This window comes from Eschrichtius robustus, chromosome 13, assembly GCF_028021215.1.
Source record: "Eschrichtius robustus isolate mEscRob2 chromosome 13, mEscRob2.pri, whole genome shotgun sequence".
NCBI classification, from domain to species: domain Eukaryota; kingdom Metazoa; phylum Chordata; class Mammalia; order Artiodactyla; family Eschrichtiidae; genus Eschrichtius; species Eschrichtius robustus.
Genome location: NC_090836.1, coordinates 39,006,254 through 39,031,994, shown reverse-complemented (window position 1 = coordinate 39,031,994; position 25,741 = coordinate 39,006,254). Strand labels below are relative to the sequence as shown.

Sequence of the window (25,741 nt, the reverse complement as noted above, 5' to 3'; positions counted from 1 at the left end):
TCTTTGTTTTTAGTCGATCACAGAAAAAGATGCAGATGGTTTCAAATATCTCCTTTTTCGCCATGTTTGTTATGTATTTCTTGACTGCCATTTTTGGCTACTTGACATTCTATGGTAAGTACCTTCTGTCAGTACCTAAATGTAGGTATTAGTAAGTAAATTAGTAAAAATCAATATCAAAATAACTTTTAATATGATAGCCCAAAAAGCAACAAATCTGTCCATTGACTTTGCTGATCTTTTCTTCTACTTAAAGCAAATGGCAGTGGTTCCTTTACATATTCATGCAGACTGCACAATAGAATAATTACTGAAACAATATACTGTCATTTTTTCTCCTAATACTGTCCTTAAAAGAAATTGCATTTTATAAGCACGCCACCTTTACTGAGGAAAGTTTAAAACTATAATCAGAGAAGGCTTTCCTAATTGCTGCTGAGAACTGGGTCAGATTCCATTAATAGAAAAGAGAGACAGAGACAGATTTTGAAAGTGAGAAACAGCAGAGTGCTACACTCATGACACTCTGCATTAATTAAAAATAAAGCACCTGATTGTTCAGCGGCAGGTGGAGCCTTGCAACGATTTGAAGCAGTGACATAGAAAGTTGAAAGAAATGACAAGGTTTCATTTGTAACTTTTATTGACCCTGTATGAATAGTTTACCTTCTTTTACTACCTCTTCATCCTCTTCTATTCCAATCATCCTGCAGCTTTATTTAACATCTTTCATTACCATTATAATTTGGGACCTAATTTAAATTTAAATACATAAATTTCACATTCTCTATTTAATATTTCTTGGGGGCATTTTTTCATAAACACAAATGTCTCAAAATTTAAACACATTTAGAGATGATCAATTCATCCTGGAGAGGAAGGCTACCCTGATTATACAGTTGTATTATTACCATTTTTTTTTTTTTTTTTTTTTGGCCGCACGACGTGGTTTGTGGGATCTTAGTTCCCCAACCAGGGGTTGAACCCGGGCCCTCAGTAGTGGAAGCACCAAGTCCTAACCACTGGACCGCCAGGGAATTCCCTTATTAGCATTTTCACAAACGATGGAGAATAGCATTGTCTAATGAGTCCATAAATACCACATTCAATTTCTGCATAAAGATGGTGTTCTTGGGCTTCCCTGGTGGCACAGTGGTTGAGAATCTGCCTGCCAGTGCAGGGGACACGGGTTCGAGCCCTGGTCTGGGAAGATCCCACATGCCGCAGAGCAGCTGGGCCCGTGAGCCACAACTACTGAGCCTGCGCGTCTGGAGCCTGTGCTCCGCAACAGGAGAGGCCGTGACAGTGAGAGGCCCGCGCACCGCGATGAAGAGTGGCCCCCGCTTGCCGCAACTAGAGAAAGCCCTCGCACAGAAACGAAGACCCAACACACCAAAAATAAATAAATAAATAAATAAATAAACAAACAAACAAACAAAATGATATGAGAGTTTAAAAAAAAAAAAAGATGATGTTCTTAAGTTTCCTGCAGAGTTGCAGGGATTAGAGTGGGTAAAGGGAGGGAGAGAGAGAGAGAGAGCGCCTAATGTTAGTTGAATGATCTCACTGCAACCTTGTGCAAGCTATGATTTTTCTTGCCAAATCCATTTTTTTCCCACATAGAATAGAATACCAAACCCTTTCATACTCTTAGGTCAAAGAAAAAACTCAGCTATTTTTAGATGGTTATGAATTTTGAATCAAGGAAGTTAGAACTAAGGAGATTTTTATTATAACCTAGGGCCCTTTTTCTAAAATTGAGACCAATCTCTGGCCCAGACTAGAATTGGAATTCCACACCCTGAACCTTGAGAAGGGAGGGAAACTATCTTTTGTCAAAGGAGTGAGCATTTTCGAGTTGGAGATAAGACGGCAGAGTAGAAGGACCTTGAGCTCACCTCTTCTCACGAGCACACCCAAATCACAACTAACTGCTCAAAAGTCATTGATGAAAAAGACACGAGTGAGCATTCTTGCTCTCAGTGGCTGCCATTCTAGCTTTGGTTGTCTTTGAAATGGCACTTTCTGAAGTTCGGAGTTGAGAAAAAGTTCAAAGTGGTGTATAAGCTAAGTACTTTTTTTACGAGGAAAACATACCTGGAAGAGAAGAATGATGAACTTCACCATGGTGAAGTTCCATGGGTACCTCTGCCGCTTGGACATTGAGTTATAAGAGGAGAGTTTGAAAGTGGCCCCGGGGGGCCTGCAGTCCACTTAGCGAGAGTGAGGCTATTCGGTGTTGTTTGATGAATGGCATCAAGTCGGGGAGAACCTAGATGAAGAAGGGCTTTGTGCTTCAACCGTATGGTATTTCTGCCCCCAACTTACTCTTAGGTTTAGTGTAGTGTATATTAAGCTCCCCACTTGGTGTAACTTCTTCTAGTGATTACTGTACATTCCTTTTTGCTACAGGTACGTGCGGACAGGTGGTGCCCTCTCACACAGGGGATTTTTCTTTTCAACTTTATAAATTGTTGAATAGACACTTCGATACCCAGAACATTGCTTTCCTTGCCCTTTAGTTTACAAATTCTTTGTGGCTCAGAAAACCCGTCATTCCGTGATGTGCTTTTGTCTTGTTTTAACACCCTCTTACTTTTCCCTCGTTTTAGAAAATGTGCATTCGGACCTCCTCCACAAGTACCAGAGTAAAGATGACATCCTCATCCTGACCGTGCGGCTGGCTGTCATTGTCGCTGTCATCCTCACAGTGCCGGTGTTATTTTTCACGGTGAGTAAAAGGCCTCAGTGCAACTTGGGAAAAGCTGAGGCCTCCTTGCAGAGCAAACCTGCTGCAGGGAACTCTCCTGCATCATTGAAACTGCATCAGGGAAGGATCCCAAGGCTCTTTGGAAAAAAAGTGGGATCAGTGAGTTAGGGTAACCTTCTGATGGAATGAATCTTCGTTCTAATTTATCTGTCCCTCTTCTTTACAGAGAAATGTAGATAGACTGTTTGAATTCCAGTCATCCATGACAGGGAAATATAGAAGAACCAGAAGAGAACACTCAGTCATAGATAAAACAGAAATTATCCCCCTGCAAAAGAAAACTACCTATTCGTAAAGAAAAAGACTTTCCATCTTAAGTCAAGCCCCCCTGCTTCCCAGACGGTTAAAGCTATCTATAAACTCACTAGGTGTGACAAAACATGTCCCAAATGCCTGTGCACCAGTCTTTCAGTCACTGCTGAGAAATGTGAAAGGCAGCATGCTGTGGGCATTACGGAATTTTTTGTTTTCTTTTCCTGCAGGTTCGTTCTTCTTTATTTGAACTGGCTAAGAAAACAAAGTTTAATTTATGTCGTCATGTCTTGGTGACCTTCATACTCCTGGTTATTATCAACTTGTTGGTGATCTTCATACCCTCCATGAAGGATATTTTTGGAGTCGTAGGTATGGCTTTCTGACTTACTGCTTACTCTATTTACAGTAGCTGTTTAGAAACCTGAAGTTTCACAATAACAACCTCAAACTTTTTTTTTTCTTATTTTTCAGGAGTTACGTCTGCTAATATGCTTATTTTCATTCTTCCTTCATCTCTTTATTTAAAAATCACAAGCCAAGATGGAGATAAAGGAACTCAACAAATTTGGGTATGTCTCGTGCCAGCCACTCTCATTTTTCTGCTTAGTTTTTCACTGAAATATATCAAATAAATAGTCCATCTCCACCAACTAATACTACTTTTAGTGATCTCCAAAGTAGGCAGCAGTCCTAGTGTTTGCCCATTTGGGAAATTTAAAATATCATGTCAGAATCTTCTCCATTCTCTCAAAATATTTTCAGGTTTTGCTCTTATTGTGCCTTAGCTCTTGCTCTGTGAGGGCAGGACCAGCTGAGAGATCAGACGTTTATCATCCTGTATCTCTGGAGGGTAATGCCTTGTCTTTAGCAAGACCTGAAGTGGAAAGGGGCTCAAAGATTTTATGCAGTCTGCTGTTTCAGTACAACTCCTAGCCCTGTAACTCCATGCTACAGCCCAGGGAACCTGCAATGCCTTAATTTAAATGGCTGAGTTAGCGTAAAGAGTCTTTTTATGATTTGACAGAAATGCTTTGGAGCAACAGACCTGGATTCAGAAACTACCTTTCTATATTGGGATTCTTGTTTCCAGGTCTGGTGAAGTTCAAGGGCATCTTGAAGGTGGTGCACTTGGAGACAGTGAGGGAAGCAGGGGTGAAGTGGCTGCTACATGAGTACCTTCTGGAGCACCATTATGTTTGGCTTCGGAGAAGGCTTCTCAGCCGCCCTCCCAGATAGTGTAAGCACTCCAATCTACATGTTACCTGAGCCAACAGACCCGGATGAGAGACCTAGGCATTGGGGATCATTGCTGTGCATTTAGGAGAAGCAGCGTTGATGCTGGTAGAGCACCTCCTTCCCCAGCAGGATTAGCCCTAAAGCCATAAATCCCCAATCCTTCTAGATCTGACCAGCGGGGACTTCATGGGGACAGAGAGGAAGGAGCAGTCACTCAGGCACAGCAGTAAAGTAAACTAAGATTAAATCTGACAGTGATGGAGACCTATTGCCCGTGAATTCTCTGGGCCTCTCCAACCCTGCTCCCATTTTAAAACTGCTAGGAGGATCTACCAAATAGCATTAGACAAGGGATCCAGGCCATGTGGGGACCCAGTGGGAGTTACACCAGACCGGTGCTGGTGAGCCTGTGTGCAGCCCTCCCAATGCCACCCTTCACCTCCTCCCCATCCCTTACCTCTGTCTCCTCATCCAGAGTCTAGTCCAGCCCCCCTGGCTCTCAAGATGCTTCATCCTTCTCCCTGAATTTCAGCTCTCATGGGAAACTCTCAAGGCCAAGCAGTTTATAATCTCGGCTTCTCCAGATTCTAGAGTTAGTAACCTGCCCCCTGTGGGCTTCATCAACCCTTGAAATAACTTCGTTTTGGACACCCATTTCCTATTTCACTCGATCAAATCTACTTTGCTTTTTGATATCCTTTTAACACTTTTTCAAACAGAAATGTTTGCCTGCCAGAGATAACCTAGGTTGGTTGGTAAAGAGTAATAAAGTGACCTGTATGTTTTCTAAGCCCATTCTTTTTTTCAGTTGTCGTCTTAGTCTGAAAGAAGCTGTGAGGATACCGTCAGCTGTAGAACAGAGTCACTCTGAGGTGACTGTGAAGTCAAAGAACAGAATGCAGAGGATGGTTCTGCATAGCTGGTTTTTCTTAGTTTCCCATCCTTGGAGAATCAGACGCACACAGTTTTAGAAAGAGTCTCACAGTTCAGCAACAGTTGTAACAAACTCCAAATACGGAGGGACTCAAAAAGAGAGGGAAAGCGTATCTGTTTTTTCCCAGGTATGTGTGGGAAATGTTTGCTTCCCTGAAAATAACCCTTGCCTTTCTGTCACTCCAGGCTGCCCTTTTCTTGGGTCTGGGGGTGTTGTTTTCCCTGGTCAGCATTCCCTTGGTTATCTACGACTGGGCCTGCTCATCAAGTGGTGATGAAGGCCACTGAGACCAGATGGAAAAGGAAACAGTCAAGTTACCACTCATCAGCAAGCCCTCATCACATCCTTTGCAAGTTTACAGAAGCAAACAGAAATTTACAAGATACACAATGGAATAACACTTTGGTAACAAAACAGAGACCTGTTTCTATCATGGTTCATGTCCCTCCAAGATTGGGGATCAATTTTAAGGATTATGGATTTCTTTTGTTCCAAATTTCACGCAATCATATTTTCCAGTACTTTTCACCGTCAGTTATTTTTCACTCTCCTAACTCTGTTTTTTTGTGATTTCATCGTCTCTTAGAACTTGGAAGACATGATCATCCATCATGTTTATTTATTACACATCCAGATTCTGACATAATTTTCCTACTGATGTTCAGCTTATAATATCTGTACCTTTTTAGAAGAGAAAAGAATCTTGAATTGTATATATTTATTTTGCTTTACAGAGAAAAAAAATGGTTTCGTAAATAATTTGCCTATTTTGGTTAACATAGCACATAGGGATAATCATATGAGAGTCACAGGGCGCGCACCCTTGCTGGATCAGAGGATGCCCAATATTTGAGGCAGCTCTGATCACCTGGCAGCCGAGCTTCAGCAGCCCATGGCCTCGCTGGCACTGCATCCCATTCTGTGCAGAGATATTGTCTGGCGACTGTTCTCAGCTGGGAAAGGGATGGGAATGATTCTTACCTTGGTAAACATGCTAATCTACACATCTGGGTAATCTAGCAAGTGAAGTTTTGTTTCCCCCTTGACAATTTCTGTCAGAGTTGCTCTGATCTGAGTCAACTTCTATTGGGGAAGAACCATGATACCTTTGTAACAAACTGAGAAGCAAGAGTCCTACAAAAAGATTGTCCAAAATGCCTAAGGAAATATTCCTCGGATGCAGATAGCCTTCAGCCCTACATCGGTATTGTTGAAGGGGGAAAAACATTTTCTTCAATTACAAACCCAGCAGCTTTTACTCATGTCCACCAGCTTTTTGCACAGAGAATCATGTGTATCTAACCAAGGATGATCTAGGATAAGTAATTCCTGTTTTATATTGGGTACTTTAGGGGGGTCTTTAAAAGACTTGTTTTATATCTATAAATTTAGGTTATTACAAATATAAGATTTTTGTACCTTAAATAAGCCTCATTCCTATTTCTTCTCCATTAGCCATCCATCCAGTCTTGAAAAAAGAAAACGAACCCTCAGAGATGGTCTTTGAGAAGAACACGTGATGAAATCACTGTGTACCTTTCTTCCCCCAGTTGGGAACTTTGGCATCTGTGCTATCTCTCTTCTCGCCCCTAGTCAAGGGTGGGCCATTACTGCCCGCCTGACGTGACCCACCCAGGAGGACAGAGTTGCCTCACACTCTTACCCCAGCCCCTCTCCTAAAGCAAGTGAAGGAAACTACAGAGAGGCTGAAAAAGAAGAGAGTTTGGGACAAGGTAGCTTGGAAAGGCATAGGAGACAGTATAGAAACCCAGCACCGCATTCCGCCTAAGCTGGGCCGTCAGCTATGATTGGATTGTCCGTATCACACAGTGAGAAGTGTGGGTACCCTGTGAAACAGGGCTTGTGTTTTATCTGCATCCTGGTTGAATTCCGCAGACACGTAAGTTCACCAAGCACAGATTTCTTATCCAGAGATGAGTGGCCTCTAACCGCAGACTCTTGGCAGAGTTTCCAGGCACTTAGCTCTGGGCTCTGTTCCTCCCCCACTGAGACCCCCAGAGGTCTCCACACTTACCGGGAGTAACACGGAGATGTCCCCTCCCCTTTACAGACTAATGTCCCATAGAGAAAGCAGGCATCAGAGCACTTTCTCGTGATCCTCTTGGGGGAAAAGGAGAAGTTATTGCCTGCATTCCTTAGTGGGATCATCATAGCTTTTACCATAATGCTCCAGAATTACATGCACATTAGGTCAGAGTTCAGGTGCTTAGATAGGAGTACCTACCTATATATGAATTCCTAACCTAGTAAAATCCACAGCCATCTCTGTCCTTCTCAGCAGTGTCTTCCATGTTAGATGAGCAGGAGAGAAACTCAACAAAGCAAGTTGGCTGGCCCTTTGAGCTGTCCAGGGCACCAAATAATGAAACAGCCAGATAGTGGATGACCCCCCATTAAAAAAACTACAAATTTTAGCCTGCAAGCTACATTATGCTGCTTTCTATTTTCTTCATTAATTTATAACAATTCATTTTATGCCCACAGAGTCCATTTAGAAGATGATCATTAGCTCTTGGGATGTGTAGTGATATTTTTGAATCTCTGGATTTTATGTGTCAGGACAAGGAATTTTTATTATTATTTAAAATACACTTATTTAGAGGAGGTACAGGTTTTTAAAATCTTCTTTGTAATGTTTATCTAAGTTTATTGTTGACTGAATACAATAGATCCTACTGTAATTTGGCAAGTATCACTGACTAATTACATCATTTGTGTGGGATTAGCTGTAAAGTGTACTGCTCTTATTCTTCTTATTCAGAACAGTGAACCGGTAGCCAAAAATATATGTACCACAGATGTTAGGTAGAATTTAAGTAACACAGTCAAGTGCTGTAGAAGTTTTTCTGCTAAATGAGTAGACTAACGAATATTATACCTTAGCCTTTGGGAGCAGCACGTTTTCCTTTGGTAGGTAGGATCTCAGCACTAGTGAACAGTGCCAGCTTCGTACTTTGGATTATGAACCGTTCTCTAGTTATAATAACACAGCACACTGTAAATCCCTAGTTTCCTTCATGTTACTTACTGGAAGTGGGGTTGCAGAGTATATACGGGAAAGAAGTCCAGTCTTGTTAAGCAGGGGCAGCCCCCAGTTTGTAAGCAGACCACGTTGTAAAACTGTCAGTTGTTTGCAACCTGGAAGGCATTTTCCTTTAGAAACCAGTTTATACATGATGGTTAGGTCCCCCAGACCAGCTGGAGAAAATGATCTAAGCCCTAGTTTAGCTGAAATAGGATAATATAACAAGATTGCTAAAGAACCTATGCACTAAATATAATATTGTTTCTAGGGGGTATTTGTTCAGAGTTGCCAAGAATCCCTCACTTGTTGTTAGTGGAATCTGGATTGCCCACTCCAGTCACACACATCACCAATTAGAGGTGCCCAGAGCGGCCTGAAGCTAGGTCTCCAGCAAAGGAGGGGGACCAAGTTCAGGGCCACCAGAGACCTCGTGGTAGGAGGAGGGTTACGGAGGATGAAGGGTCCTCCTGTGGGCCGTAAACCGCCAGGGACGTTCTCTGCTGCTACCCTTTCTTTTCTCTGGAGTCTCAGGCCTGGCCTGCCTGCTTCTATTTGTAGGACCTCTTGCTCCTGGAGTTCGTCTCCTTCCCTCCCGCTACCAAAAAGGATGCCACTGCATAGCTTCTCCCACATGCCAGTCATGGAAGCCAGCACACAGCACTTTTAATGGGTTTAGTACTAGTAAACCATGGTTTAACTGCCCAGTAATCGAATGGGGGTAAAAAAGCTCTCTACCCACTTTTCCTTTTTTACATTTGCAGACCCTGTTGAGAAGGACATCCATGGGTCATGGCCATGGGGCTTGGGGTGGACAAAGGGCTGCGGTAAGGTGTCACAGTATTTCAGAGGACACCTCAGACAGTTACCCCAGAATTGGCTTCTTTCTGGAGTTGGAGTCAAGCCTCCAAGCCAGTGGTTCTCAAAGTGGGGATCCCCAGACCAGAAGCGTCACCTGGGAACTCATGGGAATGCACATTCTCAGGCCCCACCCCAGACCCAGTAAAATCAGAAACCCTCGGGGTGGAGGCCCAGCAAACCGTGTTTTAAAAAGCCCTGCCAGTGAGCCAGTTTGTCTCTCCTTTTCCTCTTCATTAGTCCTGCCCATAATTCTCTTGAGGGTGGTTCCTAGGACTCACGGACAAGAAGTGGGAAGCAGGACTTAGGGGTGGGAGGAAGGGGCCTCATCTCAGCCCCCTTCCCACTGGAAATGCTGGTACAGGTGCATCATTGTAAACGGGGCTCGCGCGGGCTGACACACCATAAGATTACAGTTATGGCAGCTGTGAAGAAATAAAAGTGAGGTGTTTTGGGTTTGGGTTTTTTTTTTTTTTTCTTTTTTGAAAGGAATTAAATGATATACCATTTTTAAATGCAACCTCAGAGGAAGTACTGAATTCATGTCAGGAGTAAGTTCTCCCGAATGTTTGGGTTCAGTGTGTGGCCATCAATCCTGTCCTCCCTTTAAAGTGAATTCTCTACTGAAAGTGCTGCACTGCGTGAGGGGCTACAAACTGCTCCAAAAAGGTTAGTGCTCAGCTCGGTTTCAGTGGATCAGAGTGCTGGACAGCATGTCTTGTTGGGGTGGGAGTGGGGCGGAGGTCGGTGAAATGATCAGATACATGATTTTATGCCTTAGTGCAAAAGCCGTCAGTCAGTTCCCCTCTGTTTATCAGTGTAAGTGGCATGAGGCTTAGAAAGGGTGTAAACTTTAAGAATGTAATTCCTCCATTCCAGTTCACAGTAAACTTCTAGCCCCTTTCAAAATAAAGACGATTGAGACTGCATCATGTAATGATGTTAATGAATGTTTCCTTAGAGATGGCAGATCTGAGAATCTTTTAGCAGCAGAATACATTTCCTCTAAAATACACACGGTGAATTATTTATAGTTATCTAAGGCTTTCAGGTACAAATTGGGGATGGGGTAGCTGACAACTGAAAAATACCACTAAATCTTAAAGGGAAAGTTCTTGAAAAACATGTAAAATTCACAAGGCTCAGATCTTTAGGATTTTCTTGGAGGAAGGACTGTGAAACTGGGCCCATGTGCATACAGGCTTGAATTTGTGCTTTTAAAAGGAAGAATCTATGCAGTTGAGGCTTCTTGTAGGAAATACTTCATTTGTATGTAAATATATTGTAAATAAATAGGAGGCTGTATATTTTTGCAGTTGTTGATCCACATTGAAATAGAAGTCGCTAGTATCTGCGTATCAAGAATGTTTTCATAGATATTAGCGGTTTTGTTTGGGAATTAGAAAAATTTACCTTCTCTCCCAGGTAACATAGTTCTCTCAATGTAAACTTGGAACCTACAAATCTTACTTAATTGTTTAGAGAGAGAAATGTCTGAGAAATAGTTTCATTGATTTCTTATTACTGGTATTAAGATCAATTATTTCAAAGCTAGTCCTCTGAGATACAAATAAGGAACATTTTAGACCCAAATTATTGCCATATAGAAATAGATATACCCAAAGTAACGAGTTGTTTCTTCATAATGCTGTTTAACACTGATACCACTACACAGCATTTACGAAAACAGAAGTTGGGGAGGAGAACGGTTTTCTGGGTTTTTTTTTTTTCAAAATTGAATTGCTGCATTTCCCAAACTTTGGGATCTCTGAAAGGAGGGAAAGACCTGAATATTAACTATGAGCACAAATATGAAAGAAAGGAAAAAAAAACCCATTATTTTATCAAGCTTTTGCAAGTCTTGCATGTTTGCCTTTTCTTTTCGGTGTCAACGCCAACATAGACTGTGTTAAGTCATTTTTTCCCAAAACACTTGAATCTTGATCATTGGTATGTAATCCGCTCACTAGAGTTCAGTGTATTTTAGACTTCATCTAAGTCCAGTGCCTGTAGCACACCACTGTTTTATTAATGTAAAAACCTTGTAAATGAATTTCAGATGGATGATTTGAGTCACAAGTCACAAAACTTTGCCATTCATGGTTGATCAAACACATAGTTTTTTTTTTTCTCCCCCAGGATGTGGTGTAAATAAAGACATGTAAGAAGTTCTGTTCTATAACTGCTCTGTTAACATAGTTTTTAAACATTAAAAATGTGGAATAAAAGTATTTATGAATTTTTGTCTTCATTCTTCTGGGGTGCAGTACTAAAAAGGGAGGTATTTAGGTACTTACACACTATTTAGGATTGTTGGAGACAGATTTGACACGTTTGTCAGTGTTCTGGGACACCGAGAGTTCACGGAAGATTATATTCAGGTGCCCAAACTTTAAAAATTACTTCCGATAGAAATCTATCTGAACTGAAGCACATTACATCTTTTCCGTCCTTCACCATCAGAGTAGGCTGAACATAATATTTTCTTCTTAAACTCAGGTTCATCTTTATGAATATCAATTTCTGTGCCATCTTGTGGGAGGGACTCTAGTCTTCCTCTACCCACACTGCAACCACCCATAAAATAGGAAATCCTATCGACGCTTCCATTTCTCCAGGAACTATTGAGGGGAAATCTCCTGCAGCCTGATTTCCATGTCCATCACTGGCTCCTCCCCATGAACTTAGGAAAGTTTTATCAGACCAAGATGGCAAGATGGCCACAGTCTGATAGCCAAATTCCTCTGTGGACAGGGTTAGTGCATGAACGACCTGGGCCTTCATGGTGTGACTGGCTGTAAGGCTGCTCTCGACTCTCCCTGGGCTGCCCAGGAGACAGCCCATTCTGCAGGGCCACCTTGGCGCCCGTGTGGGTCTCATGGTGGAAATTTGGGGCCCAGGAGTCCAAGCTGTGGACTCCAATCTGACTTCGTTAGCAATAAGGCTGATACTTTTATCCTTATGTGCCTCCTGTTTCTATTTCTTAATTAATCAAAACCCCAGGGACAAAGGGTGTGAGTCGTCATCACTTTCCAACCCAAGCAGTTGTACAAGTGCCTACATGCAGAAGGCTTGAGAATATGAGCAGGTTTTGTTATAACTCAGAAGGTCTGGTCCTGCTGTGGTTTTGATGGTTCTGACTTCTTCCACTACAGTTCCATGAGTGTCTACTAATACTGTTCTCTTCTGCCCTATTTTACACATAATTGTCTGGGTGTGGGTTGTTCTACCCCTCCAAAATGGAATAAACTATGGACTTACTGGTTACTTTGCAACTCAGAAAACCTGCTTGCTTACCTTCTAGACTTATAATTCGGTTCTGTCTGGTTAGCCCAGTCTGGAAAGGGTTGATGAGGCCCAAATAACAGAGTCAATTTTTGGTATGCCAATGTTTTGTCTTTCATCAGTTTAAATTTTAGACTAATCCAAATTGGCAGGATACTCTGTTCTTTGGTAGGGTTAGTGCAACATCATAATAACCTGCCAAATTATCCAAATGTATTATAAAGCAATAACACTTAAAACAGATTTATACTGAAATAAATAGCTCATAATAGAGAACACAAATAACGTGAGAAAAGTGGCCTTTCAAATTAATGGGGAAAATAAGGGTTACTCAATAAATGGTGAAAAAATGACTAGCTTTTTGAAGATAATAAAGCTATATCCTTGTATTGCCCCTTATATCTAAAAAAAGCTCATATAAATTAAAGACTTTAAAACACACAGGTAAATATGTCTATTTTTTTACAAATGTAGAAATATGACTCATACAAAGTGTGTCAAAATATTTATCTAGTTCATTATTTTTTGTTTTAAATTCATTTTATATATTTATTTTTGGCTGCATTGGGTCTTAGTTGCTGCGCACGGGCTTTCTCCAGTTGCGGTGAGCTGGGGCTACTCTTCATTGCGGCGTGCAGGCTTCTCATTGCGGTGGCTTCTCTTGTTGCGGAGCACGGGCTCTAGGTGCACGGTCTTCAGTAGTTGTGGCTCGCAGGCTCTAGAGCGCAGGCTCAGTAGTTGTAGCGCACGGGCTTAGATGCTTCGCAGCATGTGGGATCTTCGCGGACCAGGGCTCGAACCCGAGTCCCCTGCATTGGCAGGTGGGTTCTTAACCACTGCACCACCAGGGAAGCCCTAGTTCATTATTAATAAAGGAACAATTAAGATGTTTTAAAATGGCCCAAAGGAGAATTCAAAGAACAGACACATATATGAGCAATCAGGGATGCTGAAATGAATTTGCTAATAGATGCAAAACTGGCCTTCACAGAGGGAAATCAATTACATCTCCCTCAGACAGAATTCATTTGCTTCTCTGGGCAATAATCATTTCTGTCTCTATCAGTTTTCTACAATTTACCGGGTTATAAAATAGCTCAAAGGCCAAAAAAAAAAAAAAAAGAAAGCAATATTCATTTAGAATCAGATAACTCAGAAGGGACATCTAGTATTACATAGGTAGTAAACCCAGTAATTTTTTTTGCTCCTTTCAAATTTTCAAATGCTTTCCAATTTTCCTAATAACTGTCTGCTTTTCAACCATAAAAATCTCAAAGATTATTCTTGGTTATTAAAAAAAAGGCTGGCCTCATTAGGTTTGGCCTGATAATTTGCATAGGTGCAGCAAGAGTTAATTAACCACATAGGCTTTCTTGGGTTTCCTTTGCAAATCCAGAAGCATGCAGTATTGAACAGCTATTGGAGCACAGAACTGCACTTTTAAAAGTCTCTATTATTTGCCAGCTCAAGGCTAGGAAAGCAAGCCCAAGAAACTCCACCACATTTCACCTGCGCTGTCTAGAAATTTGGATGAATTCCTCTCTATTTGAGTTCCCCCCAAATTTGCCAAGGATCCTGCCCTTCCAGGAAGTGCCCTTTCTTACCATCTATAAGGATGGTACTAGGCCAGCTTTCCTGGGATGGTTTTGTAGGCATTGGCTTTATAAGTAAAATCAACCTTTGTTCATTAGAGGTGTTTGATTAAATGAGCATCATTCACAAATATGATATTACAAGGAATTGATACACAATTTTTCCAACTATATACTGGTAGAAAGGAAACTATGCAAATAACTCTATTGCTGTGAAAAAGTAAAGGAACTCAGAGCTTTTTAATTTGGAGGCAGAGGGAAGTTGAATGAGTTTAACTTCACTTTACAAAAGCAGAGTCCACTGAGTTGTAGATTAAAGACAGCTTAAGAAGAAAGAGAAATGGCCTCCTTATATATCCAGAAAATGAGTATTAAAACAGCCTCAACACAGCCACAGTAAGATTTCCCTCATCATCTCCTTCCATCCCTTGCAATTTTGCTCTGCTGGATCTTGGGTTAATGTTCTGCTTTCATAAAGTTGTCTGCTTCTGGACTAAAAGCGGTCGTGTAAATCCACACTCACTCCACAGCTACAGCTTGAAAGTTGTCTAAGTAATGTCAGCTCAGAAGCTCGTACCCAGGAGTCGATTCTTTGAAGTGTTAATGGTTTAATGCACTTGGCACACTCCTTTTTCACGAGTCGCTGGGCCTGTGTGTCTTTGCTAAAGAACCAGATTTGGGCCTGTAGCTTATAACAGGGCCTCAGGCAAGTTTCAAGGAGAAATAGAAGAGGCTACTTGATAATGAGATGGAAAGGCTGTGGTTCATTTACTAGGTAAGTAATGGTTTCCACTCTATCATAGGTACCCTTCCAGGTAACCTTGAAGAGCTGTGTAGTATTCCACTGAAAGGACACCCAGTAATCATTTTTACCTATTTCAAAGGCTTTCACAGTTTTTCTATCACTGTCTGTAGATTTGTATCTCATATACATAATATCTTGGAGAGGGGAAGGCCTTTCTTTGTACAAAAATACAGAAGTCACAAGGGAAGTAATTGATCTATAAAATTGTTCAACTCTCTATGACTTACAAAAGTGCCAAAGGGCAAAAAACCAAAAATCCAAATGAGAGACAAAACTAACATTTGCTACACATGGGTTGCAACTGGTATGACCTGACTCTCAAATTTGAGGTCGAAATTATTCAAAGTATTCCCTTGGTCATATTACCAGGATGCCCCATGTCTCTTTCTTGATACTCCCTCCCCTCCAAATTGTCCAAGAACCCTCGAGGCATTTGGCTCCAGAAGTGCTTGCTTCCAAACTCCAGGCAAAAGAGAAACTTACTGGTGAATTTAATCAGTTCATAGCAGGCTTCCTTCCCACTGCAGTGCAGTTTCTGTTGCTACCACACGGTGTCACTATTGAACACTGGCTCTGCACAGTTTGTTAATCTGTGTCTACTGTTAACCATGGTGCCCTCACGGGTCCACAACTCCACCAGGGCTGAAGCCATGGAGGAAGGGTAACTAATCCACACAGTGCTATGGTGACTGCCACCTTGGGAACCCAAGCAAGGTAGAGCTGTTTGCCACAAGCTTGTTCCCAACTCATGCCCTCCAGGCTGTCTGGCTTAGGCAGGGCTCCAATTACAGCTGCACACTGTATCAGAGCCAGTGCTCTCCCTTTCCCCCACCCATGGGCACTGAAACCTGATATTGATGCCAGGTCTCCACTCTGGATGTCCCTCATGGTGAGTTTCCCTTTGGGGAATCTATGGGAGAGGTTCTAAAAGTAGTAAAATTCAAAACGGAAGGTATTGGGTAGGAGAATTAATACTATCTTTGTGGTGCCTCTGCAAATTTGCCTGACTCTTTCCAACAGTCATTGTTTCAATACCCCAAGCGATGTCTGGCTTTGGACAGTCACATTAAACCACAAAAATGTTTCTGGTACAGTCTTCCCTTGAGGTAATGCCTGTCTGTTTGACTCCTATTTAGAACTTTAGAGAGGCCATTCCACTGACTTTTTCTTGTTCGAAAGTTACTAAACTGTATTCACAAAGAAGCATCTAGAAGTATCTTAAAGTTCTGCCTACCCAGTCCTTGGCTACATAGCATAGAGCTCGTCTCCTTAAATAGTCAAAAGCTTTTAAAAAATCACTAAGAAAAATATTTAAATCCCAACAGAAAAATGGGCTACAAAAATGTAAAAAGGATCTACCAGAAAGAGAAATAAAATAAACACTTGAAACGATGTTCAATCTAATAATCTAACTCATAAGTAAATAAATCTAATGTAGAACATTTATATACCTTTTAAAATTTTACTTTCATATCAGAAATGATTAAAACAGTTGCTATTATAGTTCTGGTAAGGATGTAAGAAACAGCCAGTTTCATATGCAGCTGGTGAGAGTATAAACTGTTGCAATTTTTTTCGCAATATCTATTAATATTGTAAATGCTCTTCACTTTTGCCCATCAATTCCATGCCTGTGGATTTTTCTAACCCACAAGAAGTAACAGAAATAAATGAACAACATACTGCCAGATTCTCATCATGTCTCTTCATCTGAATTCATATCCCTGTCTGTCTTTTTTTACTGTTTCTTCTGTCCTTTGGGCTGTTTCTTCATCTCTTCTCTTTTCTTAATAAACTCTTGAACAGTCCTTATGTTAACACCAACCCCCCCAAGTAAACCCAGCCCCAATCCCTATTTTCCATATTCAGGCTCCCAGTTAGCCTAGCTCCAATCACACATAGAAATTAGAGACATTTCTTGATCTTATGCATCAGAACATTTTAATTGGTAGATTCTTGTTCAACCACAGCTTGGTTCTTCATAGCCAGTTCCAAAATGGTGATGGGTAGGTTTTATATATTTTATGAATTTAGGACAGCTTTAAAAAAAATTATGCCAGAGTATTTCTTCAGGCCAATTCCATCATAATCTCTAGTGGCACAGCCAGAGATATTTTTTAAATTATCCAAAACTTAGAAATAAGACAGAGAGAAGACACAATATTGAACTGGGACATTATTTAGCAGTGCCACCCATGGATTATTTAATCATCTAGAGGAAGTACTTCTGTTTGATATGCTGTGTACTACTGACTAAAGTCCCAGATTTTGTGATAAATCTGTAAGTTATAATATTACAACATACATAATTACATATTGTAATAGTTAAATGTAATGTGTAATTATATATTTATATATGTAATTTGTAATATTTATTGATAATTGCATAATTACATATGAAATATGTAATATTTATATACAATATGTAAATAGTACAAATTATAATTTTTAAATATCACACGTTTAATGTTAATTTATAGATTTTTGTCTGTTAGAGATGCAAATGATTTCTTCCCAGTAGAAATATAACCTCAAAAGCTGTGTATTTAATTTAGCAAACTTATTCTATCATTCCTTTTTAAATGCTGATAAACATCCAATTCCTCAAAATGCCCTTTAAACTGGTTTTACTAACTCAGTCCAGATTGGCTGTGTATTACCTTCAGCTTATTATTTTTATTAAGAAAACTCTAGGAGGTGAAATTCCTATCCCTTTTATGATATTTTATGTTGCCATATTCACTGTTCTCCTAAGCATAGATTATTTTCTATCTTTGATTCTCAGCCTCTTATTCATAATATGAACACTCTGGACACATGTTAATTTTTGATACTTTTTTTGTGGGCAAAATTTTTGATGCTTTTTTTTTGCAGACAAATATTGCAAGTCCAATTTTTAGACTTATTATGCAGGCCAAACAAAACACATCTGAGAGCAGGATGGGTCCCTGACCACTAGCTGGCGCCTTTTTCCTTAGGCAGTTGGAAACACACTAGGTCTGTATGACAAAAATAAACTCAAAATGGATTGAAGACCTAAATGTAAAGCCAGACACCATAAAACTCTTAGAGGAAAACATAGGCAGAACACTCTTTGATATAAATCTCAGCAATATCTTTTTTTGACCCACCTCCTAGAGTAATGAGAATAAAAACAAAAATAAACAAATGGGACCTAATTAAACTTAAAAGCTTTTGCGCAGCAAAGGAAACCCTAAACAAGATGAAAAGACAACCCTCAGAATGGGAGAAAATATTTGCCAATGAAGCAACTGACAAAGGATTAATCTCCAAAACATACAAACAGCTCATGCAGCTCAATATCAAAAAAACAAGTAACCCAATCAAAAATGGGCAGAAGACCTAAATAGACATTTCTCCAAAGAAGACATACAGATGGCCAACAAACACATGGAAAGGTGCTCAACATCACTAATTATTAGAGAAATGCAAATCAAAACTACAATGAGGTATCACCTCACTCTGTTCAGAATGGCCATCATCAAAATATCTACAAACAATAAATGCTGGAAACGATGTGGAGAAAAGGGAACCCTCATGCATTGTTGGTGAGAATGTAAATTGTTACAGCCACTATGGAGAACAGTGTGGAGATTCCTTAAAAAACTAAAAATAGAACTACCATACGACCCAGCAATCCCACTACTAGCCATATACCCTGAGAAAACCATAATTCAAAAAGATACATGCACCCCAATGTTCATTTACAATAGCCAGGTCATGGAAGCAACCTAAATGTCCATCAACACAGGAATGGATAAAGAAGATATAGTACATATATACAATGGAATATTACTCAGCCATAGAAAGGAACAAAATTAGGTCATTTGTAGGGACATGGATGGACCTAGAGACTGTCATACAGAGTGAAGTAAGTCAAAAAGAGAAAAACAAATATCATATATTAACGCTTATATGTGGAATCTGAAAAAACTGGTATAGACGATCTTATTTACAAAGCAGAAATAGAGACACAGACGTAGAGAACAAATGAGTGGATACCAAGGGGGAAGGGGGGGGATAGGATGAATTGGGAGATTGGGATTGACATATATACATTATTGATACTACGTATAAAATAGATAACTAATGAGAACCTACTGTATAGCACAGGGAACTCTACTCAGTGCACTGTGGTGACCTAAATGAGAAGAAAATCCAAAAAGAGGGGATATATGTATACATATAGCTGATTCACTTTGCTGTACAGTATAAATTAACACACTACTATAAAGCAACTATACTCCAATTAAAAAACAAAAACCAAAAACCTAGGTCTGTACGACTAGCTCAGGGCTTGGAAATTGGGCATCAGAGGAAGTAGTATGTACTGTCCCTACCTGTTGAAAAGATGGCTCTTCTAAGTTGTTTAGAAGCAGTCTTTTCCACCTGGGGAAGCAGCTTACCTGCTTACCTGGGGAAGCACTTTTCAAACATGGAAGTTTATATTTGTAGTAAAGGTGTATTTTCCTGTTGAAAAGCATGATGGTTTGGAAGAGCATGAAGGAAAGTGTGAAATCTACTTTTCATTCGTAGTTTTCGAAGACCCCTTTGGCAAACAATGTCCTTATTCCTGGATCTTTTCTCTTAGAGATTTTCGGTGGCGCCCACTCTGTGATCCATATGCCTGAGAATTTAGCATTGCTCCCCTTCACACAGCACGTGACCAGTGACTGACAGGGGTGACGTATAACACCTTGGTAACCTTGCGGGATGAGATGCATGGCGTGGAGGTGTGCCTGCTGTCTGCAGAGCTCCCATGGGGGATGGAGCAGTTTTCCTTCAGACATCTGTGATCTGATCCTGCACGATTCCTTGCCTGGCTCCTTCCCTTCCCATTCCCACTCCCTGACCCCCTGAGGGTTCTTCATAGGAACACTTCTTAATAAAGCACTTTTACACAAATTCTGTCTCAGAATTTGCTTCTGGGGAACCCGACCTTCAACACTGCGTTTGCCTCAGGCCACACTGTGTAAAATAAATGATCTGAGCTTCTTGAGCTTCCCGACAAATCACAGTCCTGGGGGTTTGGTTTTGTTTTTTGTTCTTTGTGGGGGAAGGGCGTCAGGCCTTAGCTAAGTCCTGGGGACATTTTCCCCCTCACTCAAAATCAAAAAACAATACTCCTGGAATAAAATGTCTGATTTTCCAAGGTTTCTTTTCTTTGAATAGGGTAGCCACAAAACAAACCACACGGAACAGCACATTTTGTCAGCAGGGTCCAAGCAAATGAGGACAGGATTTCCAAGCACTCTCAACAATTCCACTCAGTCGCCCTCTCAGACTTCTCTGGAAACTCTCCAGACCACATCCTCTTTTCAAATAATGCTCTCAAGGGACACACTGCAGTGTTTGCGTGTGTTATGTGGAGTGAATGGTAAATACTGTACTACCTTCAAATTGAAATGGCCAACTAAATATTCTTCAAGTCATAAATCCTATCATGTCACTGTTCAGAATCCTCCAATGGCTTCCCATATTACTCTCAGAAAAAGCTAAAGTCCTTCTCTACGTGATCTTCTCATGATCTTTTTGTCCCTCCACCTTCACCCCAATCTGGCCTTCTTGTTCTTTAAACATATCAAGCATGCTCTGACCTCAGGGCCTTTGCACTTGCTATTCCTTCTGTTATTGCACTCTTCCCGTAGTTATCCACATGGCAGTTATCCTCTTTGCCTTCAGGTCTCTTCTCAAGGGTCACCTTATCCCTAAGACATTCTCTGACCATTCTATTAAAAAAATAGCAACTCACCTAACACTCATAGCTCACTCCCTATATCCCTTATCTTACTTTGATTTTGTTGCTAGAACTCTTGTCGCCATCTGAAATGCTTTACTTTGCTTGTTTATTTGTTTATGATCTGTCTATCCCTATCTGGAATGTAATTCCATGAGGTAAGGGTCTATGTCTATTTCGTTCACCGCTGTATCCCCAGCAATTGGAACAGCATAGGTGTTCAATAAATATTTGTTGAATGAGTGAATGAATAAATTAATGTGTTTACATTAAGTCATTTTCTTCCTTAAAGTGTAATAATCAGATGCAGCATTCAATATCATGTTCCCAGATTTGTTTTTCTCCCCCTTTGCAAATTTTTTTAATTTAATTTAAAATATTTTTCTTTATAGGTATTTTAAAAATTATAAGCCCCTCCTCACAAGTCAAACATGATAGAGATGTAGGAAGAAGTGATTAATAATCTTCTCTTATAATCCCACTCCCTGAGGCAGCCAAAATTAAAACCTTTTTTCCTTATGCTCATACAAATCTGTATAGGTGTAGGGCTGACTTGTCTTTAGACTACTGGACTAATACTAAACATCAGAAGTATAACTTTCAGTGGTGGTTATATGCAGGAATTCTAAAATCAGATTGTCTGGATTCAAATGTATTGGCTTTGCAAACTCAGACATGTTACTTAATATCTTGATGCTTGGCTTTGCCCTTATAAAATCGAGGTAATAACAGAACCACTCCATAGACTTGCTGGGGGATTAAATGACTTAATTAAAACACAACCAAAACTTAGAATAGTATACATTGTACTGTGAGCACAGTGTATATTACCTATTTTTTTTCCCACTTAACAGTAGATCTTGGATATCCCTCCAACAAAGTACCTGTAGATTTAACTCATTCTATGAATAATTGTGTAGCATTTTCTGGTATGGATAAGCCAGGGAAATAATTTTGTTCAGTCTTTCCCCTATTGACAGACATACAGATGTTTACAGTTTTTACCAGTACATACAGTGCTACAATAAATATGTAAGACTGCAGGTCTTTGAAAATCGGTGTATTATTTCTCTAGGATAAAAATCTCAAAAGTGAGATTGCTGGGCCGAAAGGTCTATGGTTATTTAATTTTAATAGAAATTACCAAATTACTTTCTAAATTATTGGTAATAATCCATGCACCCACAAATAACATATATCTGCCCCTTTTCTGCATCTTTACTGGAACTGGATACTGGGACTCTTTTAAAGTTTTGCCAAATGGTAATCAAGAAATAGGATCTTGTTTTTATTTTAAATTTCTAAACTATTAATAAAATTGATCATTTTTTCATATATTTATTAGCAGTTTTCATTTCCTTTCCTATAAAATACCTGTTCATATTCTTTATTCCTTGTTCAATAGGATTTTTTAAAAATCAGTTTGTGTAAAAAGGACAAAAGAACATTTTATTACATGTGTTATAAAATATTTACTTTTCCCCAGTCTCTCATGTTTGTTTTGGGACTTTGGGATATATTGAATCCTTTTATTTTCTGCTTTCATATAGTCAAATATAGTTCTTTTTACTGTATGGTTTTAGGTTGTTCTGTATTTCTAGTCTTTATAAAGAAATTCTCTCTTCGTACCAAGTAATGAAAATATCTTCTTAAATTTCATTGAATGTGTTTATCATTTTATTTATAATATTTAAGGTCTTCAATCCATGTGAAGTATATTTGTGTGTATATGGGAGGTAGGGGTAGAACTTTTCTTAAAGATGAATGGTTAATTAAGTCAGCACCATTTATTATACAAACCATTCTTTGTCCATTTATTTATTAAGTTCTCAAGTATATCTTGATCTGCTTCTGGGCTTTCTATTCTTCCTGTCAATTTTTCTAATCCTGTGCTAAAACCATCTGAATTACAGTTGTCTTATTTTTTTATTGTTATTTTTTGTCTTCAAAATGTTTTCAACTTACTGCATTTTCTTTTTTCAGCTTTTTTTAAATTTATTTATTTATTTATGGCTGTGCTGGGTCTTGGTTTCTGTGCGAGGGCTTTCTCTAGTTGCGGCGAGTGGGGGCCACTCTTCATCGCGGTGCGCAGGCCTCTCACTATCGCGGCCTCTCTTGCTGCGGAGCACAGGAGCGCAGGCTCAGTAATTGTGGCTCACGGACCCAGTTGCTCCGCGGCATGTGGGATCTTCCCGGACCAGGGCTCGAACCCGCGTCCCCTGCATTGGCAGGCAGATTCTCAACCACTGTGCCACCAGGGAAGCCCTCTTTTTTCAGCTTTATTGAGGTATAATTGACAAATAAAATCGTAAGATAAAGTGTAATATCATGATGAGTTGACATACATATACATTGTGAAAGGATACCTCCCATCTAGTTAATGAACACCCCGTCACCTCACATATTTATCCTTTTGTGTATGTGAGAGAGAACAGTTAAATTCTACTCTCTTAGCAAATTTCAGTTACACAACATAGTGCTAACGACTATTAGCACAGTCATTTCATGCTTTCATAATTGGTAAGGCAAGCCCCTCTCAATCCTTCTTTTAAAAATTTTAGTTACTTTCAGATATTTAATCTTGTATCTTGATTCTAAAATAAATTTTCCCAGGTTTTTCCTGCTGGAAGTCAGGTTGGAATGGCAGTACATTAATCTTATTTATTTGGGAATAATAGACTTTAAAATATTGAGTCTTTCTCCCATCCCAAACAAAAATATCTCTCAATTTACGTAGATTTTATTTTACATCTTTCAGAAAGATTTTACAGTCACTTCATACAGGTTTTATACCTTCCTTTTAAAATTTATTCCTAAGAATTTTATAGTTTTTGTCACTATTATAAACTGAGTATTTTTCTTAGTCTCCATTCTTAACTGATTCTTAGCAGACTACAGATTCCTCATTTCATTATGTCAGGTAGAAGAAGTACCTCATTCCCAGCATTGTCAAAGTATCAAAGTATCACTGACATTCTTTTTTCTTTTAAAATTTAGCTCTAAAAGAGCTAATAATTCTAGCTCTAAAAGAATTACAGTATGTTTTGAAAGCTATTTCTGCTTTATATCATGTGCTTTATATTTAACTTATGATTTTCCTTTGCCAGAAAAGTTAACAAAGTGCTTAGTCTTTAGCTATGAATCAAAAAGAAAATATTTATGAAGGAAACTCTAGATATGCAAATTTGGAGTTGGACATACGATTACTTTTGAAAAGGCTGCTTATGTGACTAGTACCTGTCACTTTTACTGTATCCATCTATAGATCCTCCCTTCAGTAGTGTTGATACTTTCATAACTCGGTCCTCTGACTCAGGCATAATGACAGGTAGGGAGGTAGAGAGAATTCTACTTGAAGATAGGCTCTTGCGGGAATCCACCCAGCTGCCAAGGCTGACTCTGAAGATGTGGAGAGGGGAGGGAGGTCCAGAGGGAGCGTCACACCAGCTTCAGTCATGATCAGCCATCTGTCAAAGCCACAGGGTCCAAGGGGAAAGTGGCCAGGGACCTTCTAGTGATGAAACTCTGCAACAGGTAATCAGAAGTGTTTCCCAGGTCAGGACAGCCATAGGCATCAGCCAGGAAACTTCTCCAAAGACAGTAGTGCCTCAGTCAACTGTACTGGACTCTAGGGCAAGTCTCTAGTTCTAGAGGGGACCACAGTAGTAAACAGGGTACTGACTGGAACTTAGGAACCAGGATGAGGCATAAGCCAGTGCCATCAATTGAGGCTCAAGTGGGCGGAGCCACAGGAGGCCCAGCTTAGTGATAACACTACGTGGTGGTCTGGAAAGAGCTCCTGAGTCCAGGGGATCTGGCCCTTTAGTCACTTGACCTCCCCACCTTCAATGATTTTGTTTTTCACCCTACCCCAGCCACCCACTCACTCACGTCCTAATAGCTAGACCTTGTCATTATCAATAACAGCAACTCCTCCATAATCTCAACTCCATGCATCCCACTATTTGACCACCGCCTCCTACCTTTCCCTCCTATCATCACTCCTTCTGTTACCTGAGTAGCAGGTATCTTTCACCCTCACCAGATGGCGATTCCCTTGTATTCTCACTGTCCCTCATGCCCTGCATGTCCTCTCTTCCTTCTTTACCCATTTGAGTCCCACAGGCAACAATTACAATGACTCTCTTATGTACTGGTTTGACTTACTTGCTCTTTCTCACTTCAGTGTACTCATCTAGCAAACGCACAATTCTGGTCTGGCCGCATATCCTTCTCTGATCTGCTCTCCATCCTTCTTCCCTCTGCTCTGTGCACTAGGAGCTGCCCTTTATAGATGCTTCAGCATGGCTTCCTTACCCTTTAGCTACCAGTTAGCAATGAGAGGCAACTGGTAAGAGAGTGGAGGGCAGGAGAAAGAGAGGTAGGGGTATCAATTCCCTTCTCCCTTCCTGTCAGTCTGCAGCTCAGCATTGGCTGAGTTTCTCTAAGGCAACAGCTCCAGATCGACAAGCTCTTTTCCTGCAGCCGTACCACTCACGGGGTTCTGATGACCACGCCTCCTCTCGCCCTTTCAGCCTTGGGGGAGCAATGGCTCCCTGCTGCTGCTAACCCTAGGGTGCCTCATCATCCTTGTTGGTTCCCTTAATGTTGTCCACACCTTTGAAGACTGTCCCTCCGTTAAACTGTCTTCAATCAACTCCTCTTGAGAGTCACTTCACTTTTCTCCCTAGGTTAAATCCAACTGAAAACCTACTCTGTGCCTGCACCTGTGTATGTAGCTCAATATGACTGGAGAAAAACCACAAACTCTTGACAAGTTGCACTTTAAATTTATGACCAGGAACCACAACTGGGCCCCTACTGGCTACAGATGAGCGCACCATTTATAACAAGTTCACTCATTCTCCCACTCTCAGACAACTTTTTCACACATTTTCTCTTCTGAAACCCCAAAACCCCATCTTCCTCTCTAATCTCAAGAGATGATTTTATTTCCTGCTTCACTGAGAAAATTGAAGCATCAGAAGAGAACTTCCCTAAACTTCATCACACCATCTCATGTACCCACCAATCAGCATCACCTCCCATATTCTCAGCTTTCCTGCCTGTTACCACAGGTGAACTATCTGAACTCCCTACAAAGCCAGTCTCTGTACTTGTGGACGGGACCTAGACTCTCTCATCTAATCAAGGACATTGCTCTAGCAGTTTTCCTTTGTCTCTCCCATAGTATTGATCCTCTTT

The 25,741-nt window shown here is 40.3% G+C and overlaps 1 protein-coding gene across 2 annotated transcripts in view; it reads left to right on the top strand.

Moving 5' to 3' along the window:
- SLC38A1 (solute carrier family 38 member 1) overlaps window positions 1-5,594 on the top strand; it is a 63,952-nt gene extending 58,358 nt beyond the window's left edge. The window contains exons 13-17 of one of the 2 annotated variants that reach the window (XM_068560471.1): window positions 14-114; window positions 2,613-2,731; window positions 3,253-3,394; window positions 3,497-3,594; window positions 5,381-5,594. In XM_068560471.1, coding sequence (XP_068416572.1) covers window positions 14-114; window positions 2,613-2,731; window positions 3,253-3,394; window positions 3,497-3,594; window positions 5,381-5,482 — 562 coding nt within the window. In that variant the 3' untranslated portion in view covers window positions 5,483-5,594. Of the gene's footprint in view, window positions 1-13; window positions 115-2,612; window positions 2,732-3,252; window positions 3,395-3,496; window positions 3,595-5,069; window positions 5,113-5,380 lie in introns of those variants that run through there. The other variant, XM_068560472.1, reaches the window with a different exon arrangement.
- The last annotated feature ends 20,147 nt before the right edge of the window (window positions 5,595-25,741 follow it).